The sequence below is a fragment of the Tachyglossus aculeatus genome, chromosome 7 (genome assembly GCF_015852505.1).
Source record: "Tachyglossus aculeatus isolate mTacAcu1 chromosome 7, mTacAcu1.pri, whole genome shotgun sequence".
Lineage (NCBI taxonomy): Eukaryota > Metazoa > Chordata > Mammalia > Monotremata > Tachyglossidae > Tachyglossus > Tachyglossus aculeatus.
Window position 1 is genome coordinate 28,143,231 of NC_052072.1, and position 21,019 is coordinate 28,164,249.

Genomic DNA, 21,019 nt, shown 5'->3' on the forward strand with positions numbered 1-21,019 from the left:
AAAGCGGGGGAGAAAGGACTTCCAGGCAAAGAGTCCTTGTGGAGGAAGCGCGGACTGAAGAGGGGAGACTTGAAGTAAAAGAATCCAGGAGAATAGTCTGGAAGTGGGAGATGAGATTCCAGGGAGAAGGACGGGGATGTGTTTGTTTGGTTTTTTTAATGGCATTTATTAAGCGCTTACTATGGGCAAAGCACTGTTCTAGTCGCTGGGGAGGTTACAAGGTGATCAGGTTGCCCCACGGGGGGCTCACAGTCTTAATCCCCATTTTACAGGTGAGGTAACTGAGGCCCAGAGAAGTGAAGTGACTTGCCCAAAGTCACACAGCTGACAGTTGGCGGGGCCGGGATTTGAACCCCTGACCTCTGACTCCAAAGCCTGTGCTCTTTCCACTGAGCCACGCTGCTTCTCATTTGTTTGTCATTTTTCACCCCTTTCATACCCAGCCCCTGCAAGGGTGGTGGGATTTGGGCTGGGCCACTTGGCACTCTAGTAGGGGGGTAGTAAGTGGGTTGGGGGAAGAGGGGTACACAGCAAGTCCTCCAGAGACCACTCCCCGCCGCTTCACTCTCCTTCTGTGCTAGTATCACAGTCCTGATTGATGCCTCCCTTACACCCCAGTTTAGTTGACCTTTGGGGAAGTCATGGGTCTACGCCAGAAGGAACCTTGCTCATCCCTTTCAGCCAAACTCACCTCTGGGAGGGTAATCATGATAATAATGATAATAATAATAATAATAATAATGGCATTTATTAAGCGCTTACTATGTGCAAAGCACTGTTCTAAGCACTGGAGAGGTTACAAGGTGATCAGGTTGTCCCACGGTGGGGGCTCACAGTCTTAATCCCCATTTTCCAGATGAGGTAACTGAGACACAGAGAAGTGAAGTGACTTACCCAAAGTCACACAGCTGACAATTGGCAGAGCTGGGATTTGAACCCATGACCTCTGACTCCAAAGCCCGTGCTCTTTTCCACTGAGCCACGCTGAGGGTGTTAGTAGTAGTCATGCTTGAGTGCCTGTGGGATGCAGATCATTGGGCCAAGCACTGGGAAGACGTACATGGGTAAGAATTAGTCAGTCAAACATATTTATTGAGCACTTACTGTGTGCAGAGCACTATACAAAGCGTTAGGAGAGTACAAGATAATATAACAGACACATTCCCTGCCCACAGCGAGTTTACAGTCTAGAGGGGGAGACAGACATTAATAAAAATAAATAAATGACAGACATGTACATATGTGCTGTGGGGGACGGGAGGGAGGGTGATGTCTGGATGTCTGCCCACCCCATCTGGATGTCTGCCCACCATCTAAAACTCAGTATGTCCAACACTGAACTTCTTATCTTCCCTCCCAAACCCTGCCCTCTCCCTGACTTTCCCATCACTGTAGACGGCACTACCATCCTTCCCGTCTCACAAGCCCACAACCTTGGTGTCATCCTCAACTCCGCTCTCTCATTCACCCCACACATCCAAGCCGTCACTAAAACCTGTCGGTCTCACCTCTGCAACATCGCCAAGATCCGCCCTTTCCTCTCCATCCAAATCGCTACCTTGCTGGTTCAATCTCTCATCCTATCCCGACTGGATTACTGCATCAGCCTCCTCTCTGATCTCCCATCCTCCTGTTTCTCCCCACTTCAGTCTATACTTCACGCTGCTTTCTGGATCATCTCTGTGCAAAAACACTCTGGGCATGTTACTCCCCTCCTCAGAAATCTCCAGTGGCTGCCTGTCAACCTACGAATCAAGCAAAAACTCCTCACTCTCGGCTTCAAGGCTGTCCATCACCTCGCCCCCTCTTACCTCACCTCCCTTCTCTCCTTCTACAGCCCAGCCCACACCCTCCGCTCCTCTGCTAACCTCCTCTCTGTATCTCATTCTCACCTGTCCCGCTGTCGACCCCTGGCCCATGTCCTTCCCCTGGCTTGGAATGTCCTCCCTCCACACATCCGCCAAGCCAGCTCTCTTCCTCCCTTCAAAGCCCTACTGAGAGCTCACCTCCTCCAAGAGGCCTTCCCAGACTGAGCCCTCCTTTCCCTCTCCTCCCCCCCATCTCCCCCGCCCTACCTCCTTTCCCTCCCCACAGCACTTATATATATTTGTACAGATTTATTACTTTAATTTTTTACTTGTACATATTTAGTATTCTATTTCTTTTGTTAATGATGTGCACTTAGCTTTAAGTCTGTTTGTTCTGATGATTTTGTCACCTGTCTACATGTTTTGTTTCGTTGTCTGTCTCCCCCTTCTAGACTGTGAGCCTGTTGTTGCGTAGGGATTGTCTCTATCTGTTGCCAAATTGTACTTTCCAAGCGCTTAGTACAGTGCTCTGCACACAGTAAGTGCTCAATAAATACGATTGAATGAATGAATGAATGAATGAATGAATGAAGGGAGCGAGTCAGGGTGCCGCAGAATGGAGCGGAAGAAGAGGAGAGGAGGGCTTAGTCAGGGAAGGCTCCTTGGAGGAGATGTGAAGTGGGGGAGAGCAATTATCTGTCCAATATGAGGAGGGATGGCTTTCCAGGCCAGAGGTAGGATGTAGGCGTGAGGTCAGCGACAAGATAGATGAGATTGAAGTACAGTGAAAAAGTTGGCATGTTAAGACCCAAGTGTGCTGGCTGGGTTGTAGAAAGAGAGTAGTGAGGTGAGGTAGGAGGGGGAAAATGGTGAGGAGTTTTTGTCTGATAAGGAGGTGGATGGGCAAGCACTGAAGTTTCCTGAGGAGTGGGGAAAACATGGTCTGAATGTTTATGAAGGAAAACGATCCCGGCAGCAGAATGGAGTACGGACTGCAGTGAGGAGAGATGGAGGCAGGGAGGTCAGCAAGGAGGTTGATACAATAATGAAGGCAGGATAGGATGATGTGGGACCAGTTTGGATTGTGGTGGTAGAACTGACAGGGTTTAGTGATGGCTTCGATATGTGGGTTGAACGAGAGAGAGGAATCAAGGCTAATGCCAAGTACAGTGGTACAGAGGTACAGTGAGAAGGCTAGCATTAGAGGAGCGACATTTGTGGGCTGGATTGTAGTAGAAGAGTAGCGAGTTGAGGTAGGAGAGAGGACAAGGTGACTGAGTGCTTTAAAGCCGGTGGAAAAGAGTTTCTGTATGATGTGGAGGTGAATGGGCAACCGTTAGAACCATTGAGTTCTTTAGAGCCATTTGAACCATTGGGTTCAAATCCCGGCTCCACCACTTATCAGCTGTGTGACTTTGGGCAAGTCACTTAACTTCTCTGTTTCTCAGTTCCCTCATCTGTAAAATGGGGATGAAGACTGTGAGCCCCCCGTGGGACAACCCGATCACCTTGTTAACCTCCCCAGCACTTAGAACAGTGTTTTGCACATAGTAAGTGCTTAATAAATGCTATCATTATCATTATTAGAGGTTCTTGAGGAGTGGGGAAACACAGCCCAAACTTTTCTGTAGAAAAATGATCCGGGCAGCAGAGTGAAGTGTGAACCGAAGTGGGGAGAGACGGGAAGTTGGGAAGTCAGCCAAGAGGCCTGGTCCCTAGCCCTCGAGGGGTTCGCGGTCTAAGAATAAAGAGGGAGGGGAGGGGATTGGCAACAGATACACCAGGAAAGATGAAATAATAAAACACAAAATAGACAGGTGCGATGATAAATACAAAAAATTAGAACAAAAGGAGTTGCAGGGTGCTGTGGCTAGAGGAGATGAATTATAAGCACCTGTCAGCTCAGAGTCCACAACCATCAGTTAATGGTATTTACTGAGCACTGACAGTGTGCAGAGCACTGGACTAACAGTTTGCTAGTCACAACCACAGCTACGGACACTGCCATTGCTTTCCCGCCAGCCTGGATCTTGCAGGGATCACTCGCCGTCACTGAGTTCGGGAGGAATGGAGAATGACCCTGGGAGTCAGGAGAACCTGGGTTCTAATCCCGGCTCTGCCACTTGTCTGCTATGAGTCCCTGGGCAAGTCACTTCACTTCTCTCCTCATATCAGACAGATAATTGCTCTCCCCCCCTTCACATCTCCTCCAAGAAGCCCTCCCTGACTAAGCCCTCCTCTCCTCTTCTCCCACTCCTTTCTGTAGTCGACCTGACTTGCTCTCTTCATTCATCTTCTAGACTGTGAGCCCGTTGTGGGCAGGGATTATCTCTAATTGTTGCTGAACTGCACTTTCCAAACGCTTAGTACAGTGCTCTGCGTGTAGAAAGCTCTCCATAAATACGATTGAATGAATGAATCCTCCCTGCCATCCCCACAGCACAAGTGTATTATCTGTATATATATGTGTAATTTATCTATTTATTTATTTATGTACATTAATATCTGTCTCCCCCTCTAGACTGTGAGCTCGTTGTGGGCAGGGAATGTATCTGTTTGTTGTTATATTGTACTCTCTTAAGCGTTTAGTGCAGTGCTTTTCACACAGGACTGCTCAATAAATACAATTGAATACAAAACAAATACAGTAAATACAATGTTACCTCATCTATAAAATGGGGATTAAAACTGTGTGCCCCACGTGGGACAGGGTCTGTGTCTAACCCAATTTACTTGTACCTATCTCAGCGCTTAGTACAGTGCTGGCCCATAGTAAGCACTTTACAGACACCACTATTGTTATTATTACTTAATACAGTGCTTGGCAAATACCGTAAAAATTGGGAGTAGGAGAAAAAAACAGTGATTAGGTTGGAGGGGAAAGGGCTGACAGAGAGCCTTAAAGCCAAGAGTCAGGAGCTTGCGTTTGAGGCAAAATGAGTGGTTAGCGATTTCAGGGTTTTGCATTGTGGAGAAATGTGTGTGCAAAAAGATGTGAGCTCGTTACGGTCGGGGAAAGTGTCTGCTGATTCGGTTGTATTGTACTCTCCCAAGGGCTTAGTACAGTGCTCTGCACATAGTAAGCACTCATTTTTTACCCCTGATTGATTGATTGGTAATCTGAGTGCTTAGTACCATCTAGACTGTGAGCCCACTGTTGGGTAGGGACTGTCTCTATATGTTGCCAACTTGTACTTCCCAAGCCCTTAGTACAGTGCTCTGCACACAGTAAGCGCTCAGTAAATATGATTGATTGATTGATTAGTATAGTGCTCTGCACATAGTAAGCACTCAGTATTTACCCCTGATTGATTGATTGGTAATCTGAGCAGCAGAGCTGAATATGGACTGGAGAGGGAGGAGGCTGGAGGTTGAGAGACCATTCATTCATTCATTCATTCAATCATATCTATTGAGCGCTTACTGTGTGCAGAGCACTGTACTAAGACTGAGAGGGATGTAGCGTGTATTTAACGTGTATTTATTTATTTATTTTATTTTGTTAATATGTTTGGTTTTGTTATCTGTCTCCCCCTCCTAGACTGTGAGCCCACTGTTGGGTAGGGACCGTCTCTATATGTTGCCGACTTGTACTTCCCAAGCGCTTAGTACAGTGCTCTGCACACAGTAAGCTCTCAATAAATACGATTGATTGATTGTTTGATTGATTTGGGAATCATCTGCGTGGAGGTGGCGGCTGAAACCGTGGGAGTGGATGAGTGACTATCAAGTGAGAAGAGGCCTGGGAAAGGAGCCTTGAGAAACACCCGCAGTCGGGTGGCGAGAGGCCGAAGAAAAGTCAAGGCCGAAGAAAAGTCAGTGAAAGAGATTTGAGAAGGAATGGCCGGAGCGGTAGGAGGAAAAGCAGGAGAGAACTGCGTTGGTGAAACAAACCTAGACAGGATTATCAAGAAGAGGGAGTGGTACCCCAATCAAAGACATCCGAGAGGTCAAGGAGGATATTTACTGATTTCCTACCTTGGGCGGAGCCCTGTACTAAGCAATGGGGGACATGTAGAAATAAAAGCAAAGACACGATCCCTTCCCTCCAAGAAACGTACTCAGGACTGGGCGTGAATAGTAGGATCCTCAAATTAGCCAACTCGCCCATCCCACACCCCTGATCCTGTGAGCCTGTCGTTGGGTAGAGACCGTCTCTGTATGCTGCCGACTTGTACTTCCCAAGCGCTCAGTACAGCACTCTGCACATGGTAAGCGCTCAATAAATGCGACTGAATGAATGAAGGAATGATCCAGAAACCAGTCAGAAGGTGGTGTGGAAATGAGGACCTTGGTGAAGGTTAACTACTTACCAAGAGTCCACTGGAGGCTAGGGGACTGATAAAATGAAACCAGGAAGGGGAGTCTATTTTACTTGTACCTATCTATTCTATTTTATTTTGTTAGTATGTTTGCTTTTGTTCTCTGTCTCCCCCTTCTAGACTGTGAGCTCACTGTTGGGTAGGGACTGTCTCTATATGTTGCCAGCTTGTACTTCCCAAGCGCTTAGTACAGTGCTCTGCACACAGTAAGCGCTCAATAAATACGATTGATTGATTGATTGATTGAGTCGGCGTCCTCGGAAGGGGACCGGGAGATAGCAGCGACATGGCGGGGAGGATAGAGCACGGGCCCAGGAGTCAGAAGGTCATGGGTTCTAATCCCGGCTCCGCCACTTCTCTGCTGGGTGACCGGGGGAAGCCACTTCACTTCTCTGTGCCTCAGTTACCTCATCTGTAAAATGGGGATGAAGACTGAGAGCCCCCCTTGGGACAACCTGATCACCTTGTATCCTCCCCAGTGCTTAGAACAGTGCTTTGTACATAGTAAGCGCTTAACAAATGCTATTATTATTATTATTATTTTATTATTATTATTATTATTCTCCGTGCTTCAGTTACTTCATCTGTGAAATGGGAATTGAGGCTGTGAGCCCCACATGGGACAGGGACTGTGTCCAACTCGATTTGCCTGTAGCCACCCCAGCGCTTAGTACGGTGCCTGACATAAAGTAAGCGCTCAACAAATACCATCATTACCATTATTATCCCAGCCTGAGGAGAAGGGAAAACCCAATCAGTCAGTGAGTCAGTGGTATTTATTGAGCGCTTTCTGTGCACAGAGCACTATATTAAGCACTTGGGAAAATACAATATAAAAGAGTTGGTAGATTCCCTGCCCAGAGGGAGCTCAGGAGGAAAGGACCTGAGAGAAGGATCCTGCTTCTGGCCTGGAACGCCCTCCCTCTTCATAATAATAATAATTATGGTATTGTTAAGCTCTTACTATGTGCTAAGCACTGTTCTAAGCGCTAGGGTAGATACAGGGTGATCAAGTTGTCCCACGTGGGGCTCACACTTTTAATCCCCATTTTACAGATGAGGTAACTGAGGCACAGAGAAGTCAAGTGACTTGCCCAAGATCACACAGAAGACAAGTGGTGGAGGCAGAATTAGAACCCATGCCCTCTGACTCCCAAGCCCAGAATCTTTCCACTAAGCCACGCTGCTTCTCTTCATGTCCAAGAGATATCCATTCTCCCCACTTTCAAAGCGTGGCTCAGTAGAAAGAGCCCGGGCTTTGGAGTCAGAGGTCATGGGTTCAAATCCCCGCTCCACCAACTGTCAGCTGTGTGACTTTGGGCCAGTCACTTCACTTCTCTGGGCCTCAGTTACCTTATCTGTAAAATGGAGATTAAGACTGTGAGCCCCCCGTGGGACAACCTGATCACCTTGTAACCTCCCCAGTGCTTAGAACAGTGCTTTGCACATAGTAAGCACTTAACAAATGCCATTATTATTATTATTATTATTATTATCAATAAAATCTCATCTCCTCCAAGATGCCCTTGTATTGACACCTTTTATTCACCCCTCCCTCAACCCCACAGAACTTTGGTATATAGCCATAATTTATTCATTTATATTAGTGCCTGTTTTCCTCCTCTACACTGTAAGTTCATGGTGGGCAGGGAACAGGTCTACCAACTCTGTTATATTGTTATATTCCAAGTATTTAGTACAGTGCTCTGCAAACAGAAAGTGCTCAATAAATAAGATATTGATTGAGGGAGAGAGTAAGAGGCCTTTCCATGCTCTCCGCCTTGGATTTGTACCCCTTAAGCACCGAATATCCACCCCTCTCCCTTCTAGATTGTGAGCCCACTGTTGGGTAGGGACCGTTTCTATATGTTACCGACTTGTACTTCCCAAGCGCTTAGTACAGTGCTCTGCACACATTAAGCGCTCAATAAATACGACTGAATGAATGAATGAATGAATGCTCCCGGTTTCAGCACTAGAGTACATACCTATAACTTACTTTTTAATACCTGTCCTTTTAGGCGGTAAGTTCCTGGAGGGCAAAGAACTCTGCAGTATTTTTTTATGGTATTTCTTAAACTTTTATTATTAAAAATAATAATAATAATAATGTTGGTCTTTGCTAAGCCGCCTTACCTTCTTCCCCTCCCCACAGCACCTATATATATGTATATATGTTTGTGCATATTTATTGCTCTATTTGTTTTACTTGTACATATTTATTCTATTTATTTTATTTGGTTTATATGTTTTGTTTTGTTGTCTGTCTCCCCCTTCTAGACTGTGAGCCCGCTGTTGGGTAGGGACCGTCTCTATCTGTTGCCAACTTGTGCTTCCCAAGCGCTTAGTACAGTGTTCTGCACACAGTAAGCGCTCAATAAATACAATTGAATGAATGAATGAATGAATGAAGGCTCCCAGTTTCAGCACTAAAGTACATACCTATAACTTACTTTAATACCTGTCCTTTTAGGCAGTAAGCTCCTGGAGGGCAAAGAACTCTGCTGTATTTTTTAATGGCATTTGTTAAGCTTTTATTAATAATAATAATAATGTTGGTATTTGTTAAGCCGCCTTACCTCCTTCCCCTCCCCACAGCACCTGTATATATGTACAAATGCTTGTACGTATTTATTACTCTATTTGTTTTACTTGTACGTATTTATTCTATTTATTTTATTTGGTTTATATGTTTTGTTTTGTTGTCTGTCTCCCCCTTCTAGACTGTGAGCCCGCTGTTGGGTAGGGACCGTCTCTATCTGTTGCTGACTTGTACTTCCCAAGTGCTTAGTACAGTGCTCTGCACACAGTAAGCGCTCAATAAATACGATTGATTGATTGATTGATTGATTAATACAGTGCTCTGCACACAGTAAGCGCTCAATAAATACAACTGAATGAATGAATAAGTGCTTACTATATTCCAAGCACTGTTCTAAGAGCTGGGGTAGATACAAGGCAGTTAGGTTGTCCCTCATGGGGCTCACAGTCTTAACCCCCATTTGACAGATGAGGGAACTGAGGCACAGAGAAGTTGTGACTCGCCCAAGGTCACACAGCGGACAAGTGGCGGAGCCGGGATTAGAACCCACGACCTCTGACTCCCAAGCCCGGGCTCTTTCCACTAAGCCACGCTTTCATTCATTCATTCAATTCATTCAATCGTATTTATTGAGTGCTTACTGTGTGCAGAGCACTGTACTAAGCGCTTGGGAAGTCCAAGTTGACAACATATAGAGACGGTCCCTACCCAACAGTGGGCTCACAGTCTAGAAGGCGGAGACAGAGAACAAAACAAAACATATCAACAAAATAAAATAAATATGTACAAGTAAACTTCCTCTCCCCTTCCTCCCCCTCCTCATCCCCCCCGCCTTACCTCCTTTCCCTCCCCACAGCACCTTTATATATGTACATATGTTTGTACGTATTTATTACTCTATTTATTTTATTTGTACATGTTTATTCTATTTATTTTAATTTGTTAATATGTTTTGTTTTGTTCACGCTTCTGCTTATTAGGTACCAGGCACTGTATCAAGCCCTGGGGTAGATCCAAGCTAATCAGGTTGGACACAGTCCACGTCCCCCGCGGGCCTCACCGTATCAATCCTCATTTTACAGGTGAAATAACTGAGGCCCAGAGAGGTGAAGTGACTTGCACAAGGTCACACGCAGCAGACGAGCCACAGAGGCCGGATTAGAACCCAGGTCCTTTGACTCCGGGCTCTTTCTACAAGGCCACGCTGCTTCTCCTTGCTCTCCCAAGCGCTTAGTTCAGCGGTCCACACACAGTAATCACTCATTGACTGATGGATCGGTTGGTTGGTTGATCGATTTAGAGCCTTTCTACAGTTCCAAATATCTGATGCAATATTGGATGTAACTCGGATCTTGTTTCTTCGGCCCTTATGAAAAGGCAGATATAGGTTAGTGTAAATTAATTGGATGACTCTCTCTTTGAAAGGTGACATGGTGGTTATATCTTGATTGATAAAGGTAGTTCATTATAGAATAGAATAGATAGACTTTGAGCCCACTGTTGGGTAGGGACCGTCTCTATATGTTGCCAACTTGTACTTCCCAAGTGCTTAGTACAGTGCTCTGCACACAGTAAGCGCTCAATAAATGCAATTGATTGATTGATTGATCATGTTTTATGACTATGAATAGTTACTCATACATTCCCTATCCTTTTTGGTTCTGAAAAGTGTCATGCGACATGACAAATCACGACAAGACTACTAAGTCTTTGGGAAAGGAAAATTCATTTTGTTCCAACGACTTGACACCTGTCCACATGTTTTGCTGTCTGTCTCCCCCTTCTCGACTGTGAGCCCGCTGTTGGGTAGGGACCGTCTCTAGATGTTGCCAATTTGTACTTCCCAAGCGCTTAGTACAGTGCTCTGCACACAGTAAGCGCTCAATAAATATGATTGATTGATTGATCATATTTTATGACTACGAATGGTTACTCATACATTCCCTCTCCTTTTTCGTTTTGAAAAGTGTCATGCGACATGACAAATCACGACAAGACTACTAAGTCTTTGGGAAAGGAAAATTCATTTTGTCCTGACGACTTGACACCTGTCCACATGTTTTGCTGTCTGTCTCCCCCTTCTCGACTGTGAGCCCACTGTTGGGTAGGGACCGTCTCTAGATGTTGCCAACTTGGACTTCCCAAGCGCTTAGTACAGTGCTCTGCACACAGTGAGCGCTCCATAAATACGATTGATTGATTGATTGACTGATCATGTTTTATGACTATGAATGGTTACTCATACATTCCCTCTCCTTTTTGGTTCTGAAAAGTGTGGTGCAGCACGACAAATCACGACAAGACTACTAAGTCTTTGGGAAAGGAAAATTCATTTTGTCCTGACGACTTGACACCTGTCCACATGTTTTGCTGTCTGTCTCCCCCTTCTCGACTGTGAGCCCACTGTTGGGTAGGGACCGTCTCTAGATGTTGCCGACTTGGACTTCCCAAGCGCTTAGTACAGTGCTCTGCACACAGTAAGCGCTCAATAAATATGATTGATTGATTGATTGATCATGTTTTATGAATGGTTACTCATACATTCCCTCTCCTTTTTGGTTCTGAAAAGTGTCATGTGACACGACAAATCACGACAAGACTACTAAGTCTTTGGGAAAGGAAAATTCATTTTGTCCCGATGACTTGACACCTGTCCACCTGTTTTGCTGTCTGTCTCCCCCTTCTCGACTGTGAGCCTGCTGTTGGGTAGGGACCGTCTCTACATGTTGCCGACTTGGGCTTCCCAAGCGCTTAATACAGTGCTCTGCACACAGTCAGCGCTCCATAAATACGATCGAATGAATGATTGCTTCTCCTTTTTTCCTTCTCTGCAGGGCAGAGCTCTCCTGCTTCCCTGCCCGGCAGCCATGCGCTGCTCTCTCCGTCGCTCTGTCTGGGCTGTGATGGCTTTCGCCCTTCTGGGCTTCTTCCTCCGAATGTTCACCGAGGAGAACGAAGACCCTTTGCTAGTGAGTTCTGGAGCGCGGCGTGGGAAACTGAGGCAAAGCGGAATCCTGGTCTCTGTGGGATCACGGGGGGGCAGTATTCAGAAATCTCACCCCTGCTCCCGTACATATATATTTGTACAGATTTATTACTCTATGTATTACTTGTACATATTTACTATTTATTTTGTTAATAATAATAATTCTAGACTGTGAGCCCACTGTTGGGTAGGGACTGTCTCTATATGTTGCCAACTTGAACTTCCCAAGCGCTTAGTACAGTGCTCTGCACACAGTCAGTGCTCCATAAATACGATTGATTGATTGATTGATTGATTGATTGAAGGGTGGGAGAGGCCTCTCTCCTCTGTGGCCAATGCTTCCCCATCTCTTTCACCTAGTCTGCTTATATATATATATATATATATATATATATATATATATATATATATATATATAAGCTTATATATAAGCTAGTCTGCTTATATATATATATATATATATAAGCTTATATATAAGCTAGTCTGCTTATATATATATATACATATATATATACAAGCTAGTCTGCTTGTATATATATATATATATATATAAGCTTATATATAAGCTAGTCTGCTTATATATATATACATATATATACTTCAAAACCAACTTGGACTTCCCAAGCGCTTAGTACAGTGCTCTGCACACAGTAAGTGCTCAATAAATACGATTGACTGATAATAATAATGATGATGGCACTTGTTAAGCGCTTACTATGTGCAAAGCACTGTACTAAGCGCTGGGGAGATTACAAGGAGATCAGGTTGTCCCACGGGGGGCTCGCAGTCTTAATCCCCATTTTACAGATGAGGGAACTGAGGCCCAGAGAAGCGAAGTGACTTGCCCAAAGTCACCCAGCTGACAGTTGGCAGAGCCGGGATTCGAACCCATGACCCCTGACTCCAAAGCCCGGGCTCTTTCCCCCGAGCCACGCTGCTTCAAATAATAATAATTCTAGACTGTGAGCCCACTGTTGGGTAGGGACCGTCTCTCTATGTTGCCAACTTGTACTTCCCAAGCGCTTAGTACAGTGTTCTGCACCCAGTAAGCGCTCAATAAATACGATTGATTGATTGATTATCATTATTATGATTATGAATGAATGATTGAATGGATGAATGCTCCCCTCTGGGGATCTCGGGAACCTTTCCCTGGAAGTTGAGTCTTCTCCCATCCCCAGGAGGAGAAGAAGCATTTGGCTTGGCTATTGGTGCAGCGACAACTCAACGCCAATGGCCACCTGACTCCCTTCCAAGAACTCTCTAACAACTCCGCCCTCCTCAACCTGTCTTTCCATTACCTGGCTGGAGCCCCGCCACCAGTCAAAAGTGAGTATCTTCCAGTCAATAATAATAATAATGATAATAATAATAATAATGGCATTTATTAAGCCCTTACTATGTGCAAAGCACCGTTCTAAGCGCTGGGGAGGTTACAAGGTGATCCGGTTGTCCCACGGGGGGCTCACAGTCTTCATCCCCATTTTACAGATGAGGGACCTGAGGCCCAGAGAAGTGAAGTGACTTGCCCAAAGTCACCCAGCTGACAATTGGTCAGCCAATCAATATCAGTGGTGTTTATTGAGCACTTACTACGTGCAGAGCACTGTACTGAGCGCTCGGGGTAGTAGCAGCGCGGCTCAGAGGAAAGAGCCCGGGCTTTGGAATCATTGGTCACGGCTTCAAATCCCGGCTCCACCAGTTGTCAGCCGTGTGACCTTGGGCAAGTCACTTCACTTCCCTGGGCCTCAGTTCCCTCATCTGTCAAATGGGAATGAAGACTGTGAGCCCCCCGTGGGACAACCTGATCGCCTTGTAACCTCCCCAGTGCTTAGAACAGTGCTTTGCACATAGTAAGCACTTAATAAATGCCATTATTATTATTATTATTATTACAATACAGTAGAATTAGCTGGCACATTCCCTGCCCATAACTAGAAGAGGAGACAGATATTAGTATGAATAAATAATTGATAATATCTAATGTATAAGTTAAAGATATGTACATAAATGCTGTGGAGTTGGGGTGAATATCAAAGGTCCAAAGGTCACAGATAAAGTGCATTGATGATGCAGAACGGAAAGCCAGCCAGGAAAAATGATAATAATAATAATAATAATAATAATAATAATAATAGTACTTGTTAAGCACTTACTACGGGCCAAGCATTCAGTCATTTATTCAATCGTATTTATTGAGCACTTACTGTGTGCAGAGCACTGTACTAAGCGCTGGGGAAGTACAAGTTGGCAACATACAGAGAAGGTCCCTACCCAACAATGGGCTCACAGTCTAGAAGGGAGAAGCACTGTTCTAAGTGCTGGGGTAGATACAAGCTAACCCTGTCCCACATTAGGCTCACACCCTTAATCCCCATTTTTTACAGATAACAGAGACACAGAAAAGTGAAGGGACTTGCCCAAGGTCACACAGCAGATAAGTGGTGGGGCAGAATTAGAACTCAGGACCTTCAGACTCCCAAGCCCAGGCTCCATTTACTCCACCTTGCTGCTTGTCTGAGAGGGCTTAATCAGAGAAAGCCTCTTGGAGGAGGATTTGTAACCTTAAAATATATATAGTATATTAATATAATATAATTATAATTTTATAACTCTTTTATTATAATTATGAACATAATTATAACTAATATAATATAGTACAGTATAATATAATATGATATGATATAATATAGTACAGTATAATGTAATATAATATAGTACAGTATAATATAATATAATATGATATATAATATAGTGCAATGTAATGTTATAATATAATACACCATATATAATATGATAAGATATAATGTAATATAGTGTAATATATCATGTATAATATAATACAATACAATACAAGATAAGATAATGTAATAGAATGTAATATATCTCATATAATATAATATAAGAAGATAATTTAATATGTGATATAATGTAAAATATCGCATATAATATAAGATAAGATAATGTAATATAATGTAATATAATGTAACATAATGTAATATATCGAATATGATATAATATAATATAATATCAATCAATCATATTTATTGAGCGCTTACTGTGTGCAGAGCACTGTACTAAGCACTTGGGAAGCACAAGTTGGCAACATGTAGAGACAGTCCCTACCCAACAGTGGGCTCACAGTCTAAAAGACTATAATATAATGCAATGTAATGTAATGTAAAATATAATATAATATAATATAATATAATATAATATAATATAATAATATAATATAATATAATATATAATGTAATGTAATGTAATATAATATAATGTAATGCAATGTAATTTAATATAATGTAGTGTAATGTAATATGTCGTATGTAATATAATGTAATGTAATATATAATATAATATAATATATTATCATTATTATATGTTAAAGATAGTATTATAATTTATTATATTGCATTGCATTACATTATATTATATTATAACCTTATAATGTTTTGACTGTGGAAAGAGTAGTAGTCTGGCATATACAGAAGGGGAGGGAGATCTCTCTCACAAGATCTCTATAATAATAATAATAATAATGGCATTTATTAAGCGCTTACTATGTGCAAAGCACTGTTCTAAGCGCTGGGGGGGTACAAAGCGATTAGGTTGTCCCACGTGGGGCTCACAGACTTAATCCCCATTTTACAGATGAGGTAACTGAGGCATAGAGAAGTTAAGTGACTTGCCCAAGTCACACAGCTGACAATTGGTGGAGGCGGGATTTGAACCCATGACCTCTGACTCCAAAGCCCGTGCTCTTTCCACTATGCCACGCTGCTCCTCTATCACCTCTAGTCTCCTTGACAGGTTTTTTGTTTGTTTTGTGGGGGGGGGGGTAATGTTTTTTTTAAGTGTTTATTATGTGACAAACAAGGATAGATACAAGTGAGTCAGTATGGTGCACAGAAGCAGCGTGATGTAGTGGCTAGAACCCGGGCCTCGGAGTCAGAAGGTCATGGGTTCTAATCCCGACTCTGACACTTGTCTGCTGTGTGATCTTGGGCAAGTCACTTCACTTCTCTGAGCCTCAGTTACCTCATCTGTGAAATGGGGATTGAGACTGTGAGCCCCCCGTGGGATAACCTCATCACCTTGTATCCCCCCCAGCACTTAGAACGGTGCTTAGCACATAGTAAGTGCTTAACAAATGCCATTATTATTATTATTATTATTATTATTATTATTCTCTGGCCCTCAGTCCCCTCAGCTGTAAAATGGGTATTGAGACTGTGAGCCCCACCTGGACTGTGTTCCACTCAATTTGCTCGTATCCACCCCAGTGCTTAGTACAGTGCCTGGCACGTAGTAACTGCTTAATAAATACTATTAATGTTATTAGTAGTAGTGGTGGCAGTATTATGAATCAGGCCGGACACTGTCCCTGTCCCACATAATAATGATGGCATTTATAAAGCGCTTACTACGTGCAAAGCACTGTTCTAATCGCCAGGGAGGTTACAAGGTGATCAGGTTGTCCCACGGGGGGCTTCACAGTCTTAATCCCCATTTTACAGATGAGGTAACCGAGGCCCAGAGAAGTGAAGTGACTTACCCAAAGTCACACAGCTGACAATTGGCAGAGCAGGGATTCGAACCCTTGACCTCTGACTCCAAAGCCCGTGCTCTTTTCACTGAAGCCACGCTGCTTCTGGGGCTCACAGTCCAAGTAGGAGGGAGATCAAGTATGAAATCCCCATTTTTCAGATGAGCAGACTGAGGCGCGGAGAAGTTAAGTGACTTGCCAAGGTCACACAGCAAGCAATTGGCAGAGCCGGGATTAGAACCCAGGTCCTCGGACTCTCAGGCCGGTGCTCTTTCCACTAGGACGCCCAGCTATTATTAAGACACTAGGTCTTAATAATAATGATAATGGCATTTATTAAGCGCTTACTCTGTGCCAAGCGCTGTTCTAAGCGCTGGGGAGGTTACAAGGTGATCAGGTTGTCCCACGGGGGGCTCACAGTCTTCATCCCCATTTGACAGATGAGGGAACTGAGGCACAGAGAAGTGAAGTGACTTGCCCAAAGTCACACTGCCGACAGTTGGCGGAGCCGGGATTGTCTCCTGAGAGGAGAGTGTCCGGGTGGGGAGAGGGAGACAAGCATTGAAGAAAAAGGGAATCAACAAAATCAGTTTTCCAGTTTCCTTCCTGGGATTTCATGTTCATTCGTTCACTTAGTAGTATCGAGCGCTTACTATGTGCGGAGCACTGTACTGAGCGCTTGGGAAGGACAAGTCGGCAACAGACAGAGACGGTCCCTACCCAGCAACGGGCTCTCTGCCAATTGTCAGCTGTGTGACTTTGGGCAAGTCACTTCACTTCTCTGGGCCTCAGTTACCTCATCTGTAAAATGGGGATTGAGACTGTCAGCCCCCCGTGGGACAACCTGATCACCTTGTAACCTCCCCAGCGCTTAGAACTGTGCTTTGCACAGAGTAAGCGTTCAACAAATGCCATTATTATAGAGAAGCAGCGTGGCTCAGTGGAGAAGAGCCCGGGCTTTGGAGTCAAAGGTCATGGGTTCAAATCCCAGCTCCGCCAATTGTCAGCTGTGTGACTTCGGGCAAGTCACTTCACTTCTCTGGGCCTCAGTTACCTCATCTGTAAAATGGGGATTGAGACTGTGAGCCCCACGTGGGATGATCTGATCACCATGTAACTTCCCCAGCGCTTAGAACAGTGCTTTGCACATAGTAAGCGCTTAATAAATGCCATTATTATTATTAGAAGGGTTCATGAGTGGGTTCAAGTGGAAAATGGACTGGCCGGGGGTTCCCCGGAGCAATCCACAGGGAAACACCTTGGCCTAGTGGAAAGGGAACAACCCTGGGAGTCACAGGAAGCGGGTTCTAATCCCGGCTCTGCCACATGTTTAATAATAATAATAATAATAATAATAATAATAATGGCATTTATTAAGTGCCTACTATGTGCAAAGCACTGTTCTAAGCGCTGGGGCAGTTACAAGGTGATCAAGTTGTCCCATGGGGGGCTCACAGTCTTCATCCCCATTTTCCAGATGAGGTAACCGAGGCACAAGGTGATCAAGTTGTCCCATGGGGGGCTCACAGTCTTCATCCCCATTTTCCAGATGAGGTCACCGAGGCCCAGAGAAGTGAAGTGACTGGCCCAAAGTCACACAGCTGACAGTTGGCAGAGCCGGGATTTGAACCCCTTGACCTCTGACTCCAAAGCCCGGGCTCTTTCCACTGGGCCACGCTGCTTCTTGCTGCATGACCTTGGGCAAGTCACTTCGCTTCTCTGGGCCTCGGTTCCCTCATCTGTCAAATGGGGATTAAGAATGTGAGCCCCAAGTGGGACAGAGACTGTGTCCAACCTGACAAGCTCGCGGCTAGCCCATACTTAGTACAGTGTTTGGCAGCGCTTAACAAATACCGCAATTATTATTATTATTATTATATTTAGGTAGGATGGGGCTCAGAATCAATCAATCGTATTTATTGAGCGCTTACTGTGTGCAGAGCACTGTACTAAGCACTTGGGAAGTACAAGTTGACAACCGGGGTCTGAGGGACCCGCCGGGGGTCTGGCTGACTCTGGACCCTCCCCCAGAGGGTTTAGATGGTGACTCCAAACCCATAATTATAATGAGGGAATTTATTAAGCGCTTACTATGTGTGAAGCACTGACCAGTCTCTCCCGAGGTCCTTGGTTTCAAGGTGACTTGGATTTAGATTTGTGACCTTGAGGCATTTGATATTCCATTCATTCATTCACTCAGTCGTATTTATTGAGCGCTTACTGCGTGCAGAGCACTGGACTAAGCGCTTGGGAAGTACAAGTCGGCGACATATAGAGACGGTCCCTACCCAACAGCGGGCTCACAGTCTAGAAGGGGGAGACAGACATCACAACAATCAATCAATCAATCAATCAATCAATCATATTTATTGAGCGTTTACTGTGTGCAGAACACTGTACTAAGCGCTTGGGAAGTCCAAGTCGGCAACACATAGAGACGGTCCCTACCCAACCGCGGGCTCACACTCTAGAAGGGGGAGACAGAGAACAAAACCAAACATACTAACAAAATAAAATAAATAGAATAGATAAATAAATAAATAAAGAGTAATAAATATATATAACAAAACACGTGGACATCATCATCATCATCATCAATCGTATTTATTGAGCGCTTACTGTGTGCAGAGCACTGTACAGCGCTTGGGAAGTCCAAGTTGGCAACATATAGAGACAGTCCCTACCCAACAGTGGGCTCACAGTCTAGAAGGGGGAGACAGAGAACAAAATCAAACATACTAATAAAATAGAATAAATAGAATTGATATGTACAAGTAAAATAAATAAATAAATAAATAGAGTAATAAATATGTACAAACATATATACATAGATACAGGTGCCGTGAGGAAGGGAAGGAGGTAAGATGGGGGGGATGGAGAGGTGTCAAGTCGTCAGAATAAATAGAAGTAAAGCTAGATGCACATCATTAACAAAAGAAATAGAATAGTAAATATGGACAAGTCAAAAAAATAGAGTAATCAAACTGCACAAACATATATAAAGGTGCTGTGGGAAGGGGAAGAGGGAGAAGATATTTGCCTTATGTACATACCTATCAGTTATTATTATAAACGATTTATTTCTATTAATGTCTATCTCCCCCTCTGGACTAAAAACTCGTTGGAAGGAACATTCATTCATTCAATTGTATTTATTGAGCACTTGGTGCAGAGCACTGTACTAAGCGCTAGGAAAGTACAATTTGGCGACAGATAGAGACGGTCCCTACCCAACAACGGGCTCATGTCTACCAACTCTGCTGTATTGTGCTCTCCCAAGCACTTGGTACAGTGCTCTGCAGATAGGAAACGCTCGATTAATACCATTGTTGATGGTGATGATAATAATGGCATTTATTAAGCGCTTACTATGTGCAAAGCACTGTTCTAAGCGCTGGAGAGGTTGCAAGGTGATCAGGTTGCCCCACGGGGGGCTCACAGTCTTCATCCCCATTTTCCAGCTGAGGGAACTGAGGCCCAGAGAATAATAATAATAATAATGGCATTTATTAAGCACTTATTATGTGCAAAGCCCTGTTCTAAGTGCTAGGGCAGTTACAAGGGGATCAGGTTGTCCCACGGGGGGCTCACAGTCTTCATCCCCATTTTCCAGCGGAGGGAACTGAAGCCCAGAGAATAATAATAATAATAATGGCATTTATTAAGCACTTATTATGTGCAAAGCACTGTTCTAAGCCCTGGGGAGGTTACAAGGTGATCAGGTTGCCCCACGGGGGGCTCACAGTCTTAATCCCCATTTTACAGATGAGGGAACTGAGGCCCAGAGAATAATAATAATAATGATGATGATGGCATTTATTAAGCACTTATTATGTGCAAAGCACTGTTCTAAGCCCTGGGGAGGTTACAAGGTGATCAGGTTGCCCCACGGGGGGCTCACAGTCTTAATCCCCATTTTACAGATGAGGGAACTGAGGCCCAGAGAATAATAATAATAATAATGATGATGGCATTTATTAAGCGTTTACTATGTGCAAAGCACTGTACTAAGCCCTGGGGAGGTTACAAGGTGATCAGGTTGCCCCACGGGGGGCTCACAGTCTTCTTCATCCCCATTTTACAGATGAGGGAACTGAGGCCCAGAGAATAATAATAATAATAATAATAATAATAATAATAATAATAATGGTATTTATTAAGCGCTTACTATGTGCAAAGCACTGTTCTAAGCCCTGGGGAGGTTACAAGGTGATCAGGTTGCCCCACGGGGGGCTCACAGTCTTAATCCCCATTTTACAGATGAGGGAACTGAGGCCCAGAGAATAATAATAATAATAATGGCATTTATTAAGCACTTACTATATGCAAAGCACTGTTCTAAGTGCTGGGACGGTTACAAGGGGATCAGGTTGTCCCACGGGGGTGCTCACAGTCTTCATCCCTATTTTCCAGTTGAGGGAACTGAGGTCCAGAGAATAATAATAATAATGGTATTTATTAAGCGCTTACTATGTGCAAAGCACTGTTCTAAGCGCAGGGGAGGTTACCAGGAGTTCAGGTTGTCCCACGGGGGGCTCACAGTCTTCATCCCCATTTTCCAGTTGAGGGAACTGAGGACCAGAGAACAACAATAATAATAATAATAGCATTTATTAAGCACTTACTATGTGCAAAGCACTGTTCTAAGCGCTGGGGCGGTTACAAGGGGATCAGGTGGTCCCATGGGGGGGCTCCCAGTCTTCATCCCCATTTTCCAGATGAGGGAACTGAGGCCCAGAGAAAAACAATAATAATGGCATTTATTAAGCACTTACTATGTGTTCTAAGTGCTGGGGCGGTTACGAGGGGATCAGG

The 21,019-nt window shown here is 44.2% G+C and overlaps 1 protein-coding gene across 1 annotated transcript in view; it reads left to right on the plus strand.

Moving 5' to 3' along the window:
• Nucleotides 1-21,019, plus strand: part of LOC119930855 (alpha-1,6-mannosyl-glycoprotein 4-beta-N-acetylglucosaminyltransferase-like) — a 35,359-nt gene that overhangs the window by 12,389 nt on the left and 1,951 nt on the right. The window contains exons 3-4 of the mRNA XM_038749573.1: nucleotides 11,507-11,641; nucleotides 12,840-12,987. Coding sequence (XP_038605501.1) covers nucleotides 11,540-11,641; nucleotides 12,840-12,987 — 250 coding nt within the window. The 5' untranslated portion in view covers nucleotides 11,507-11,539. The remainder of the gene's footprint in view (nucleotides 1-11,506; nucleotides 11,642-12,839; nucleotides 12,988-21,019) is intronic.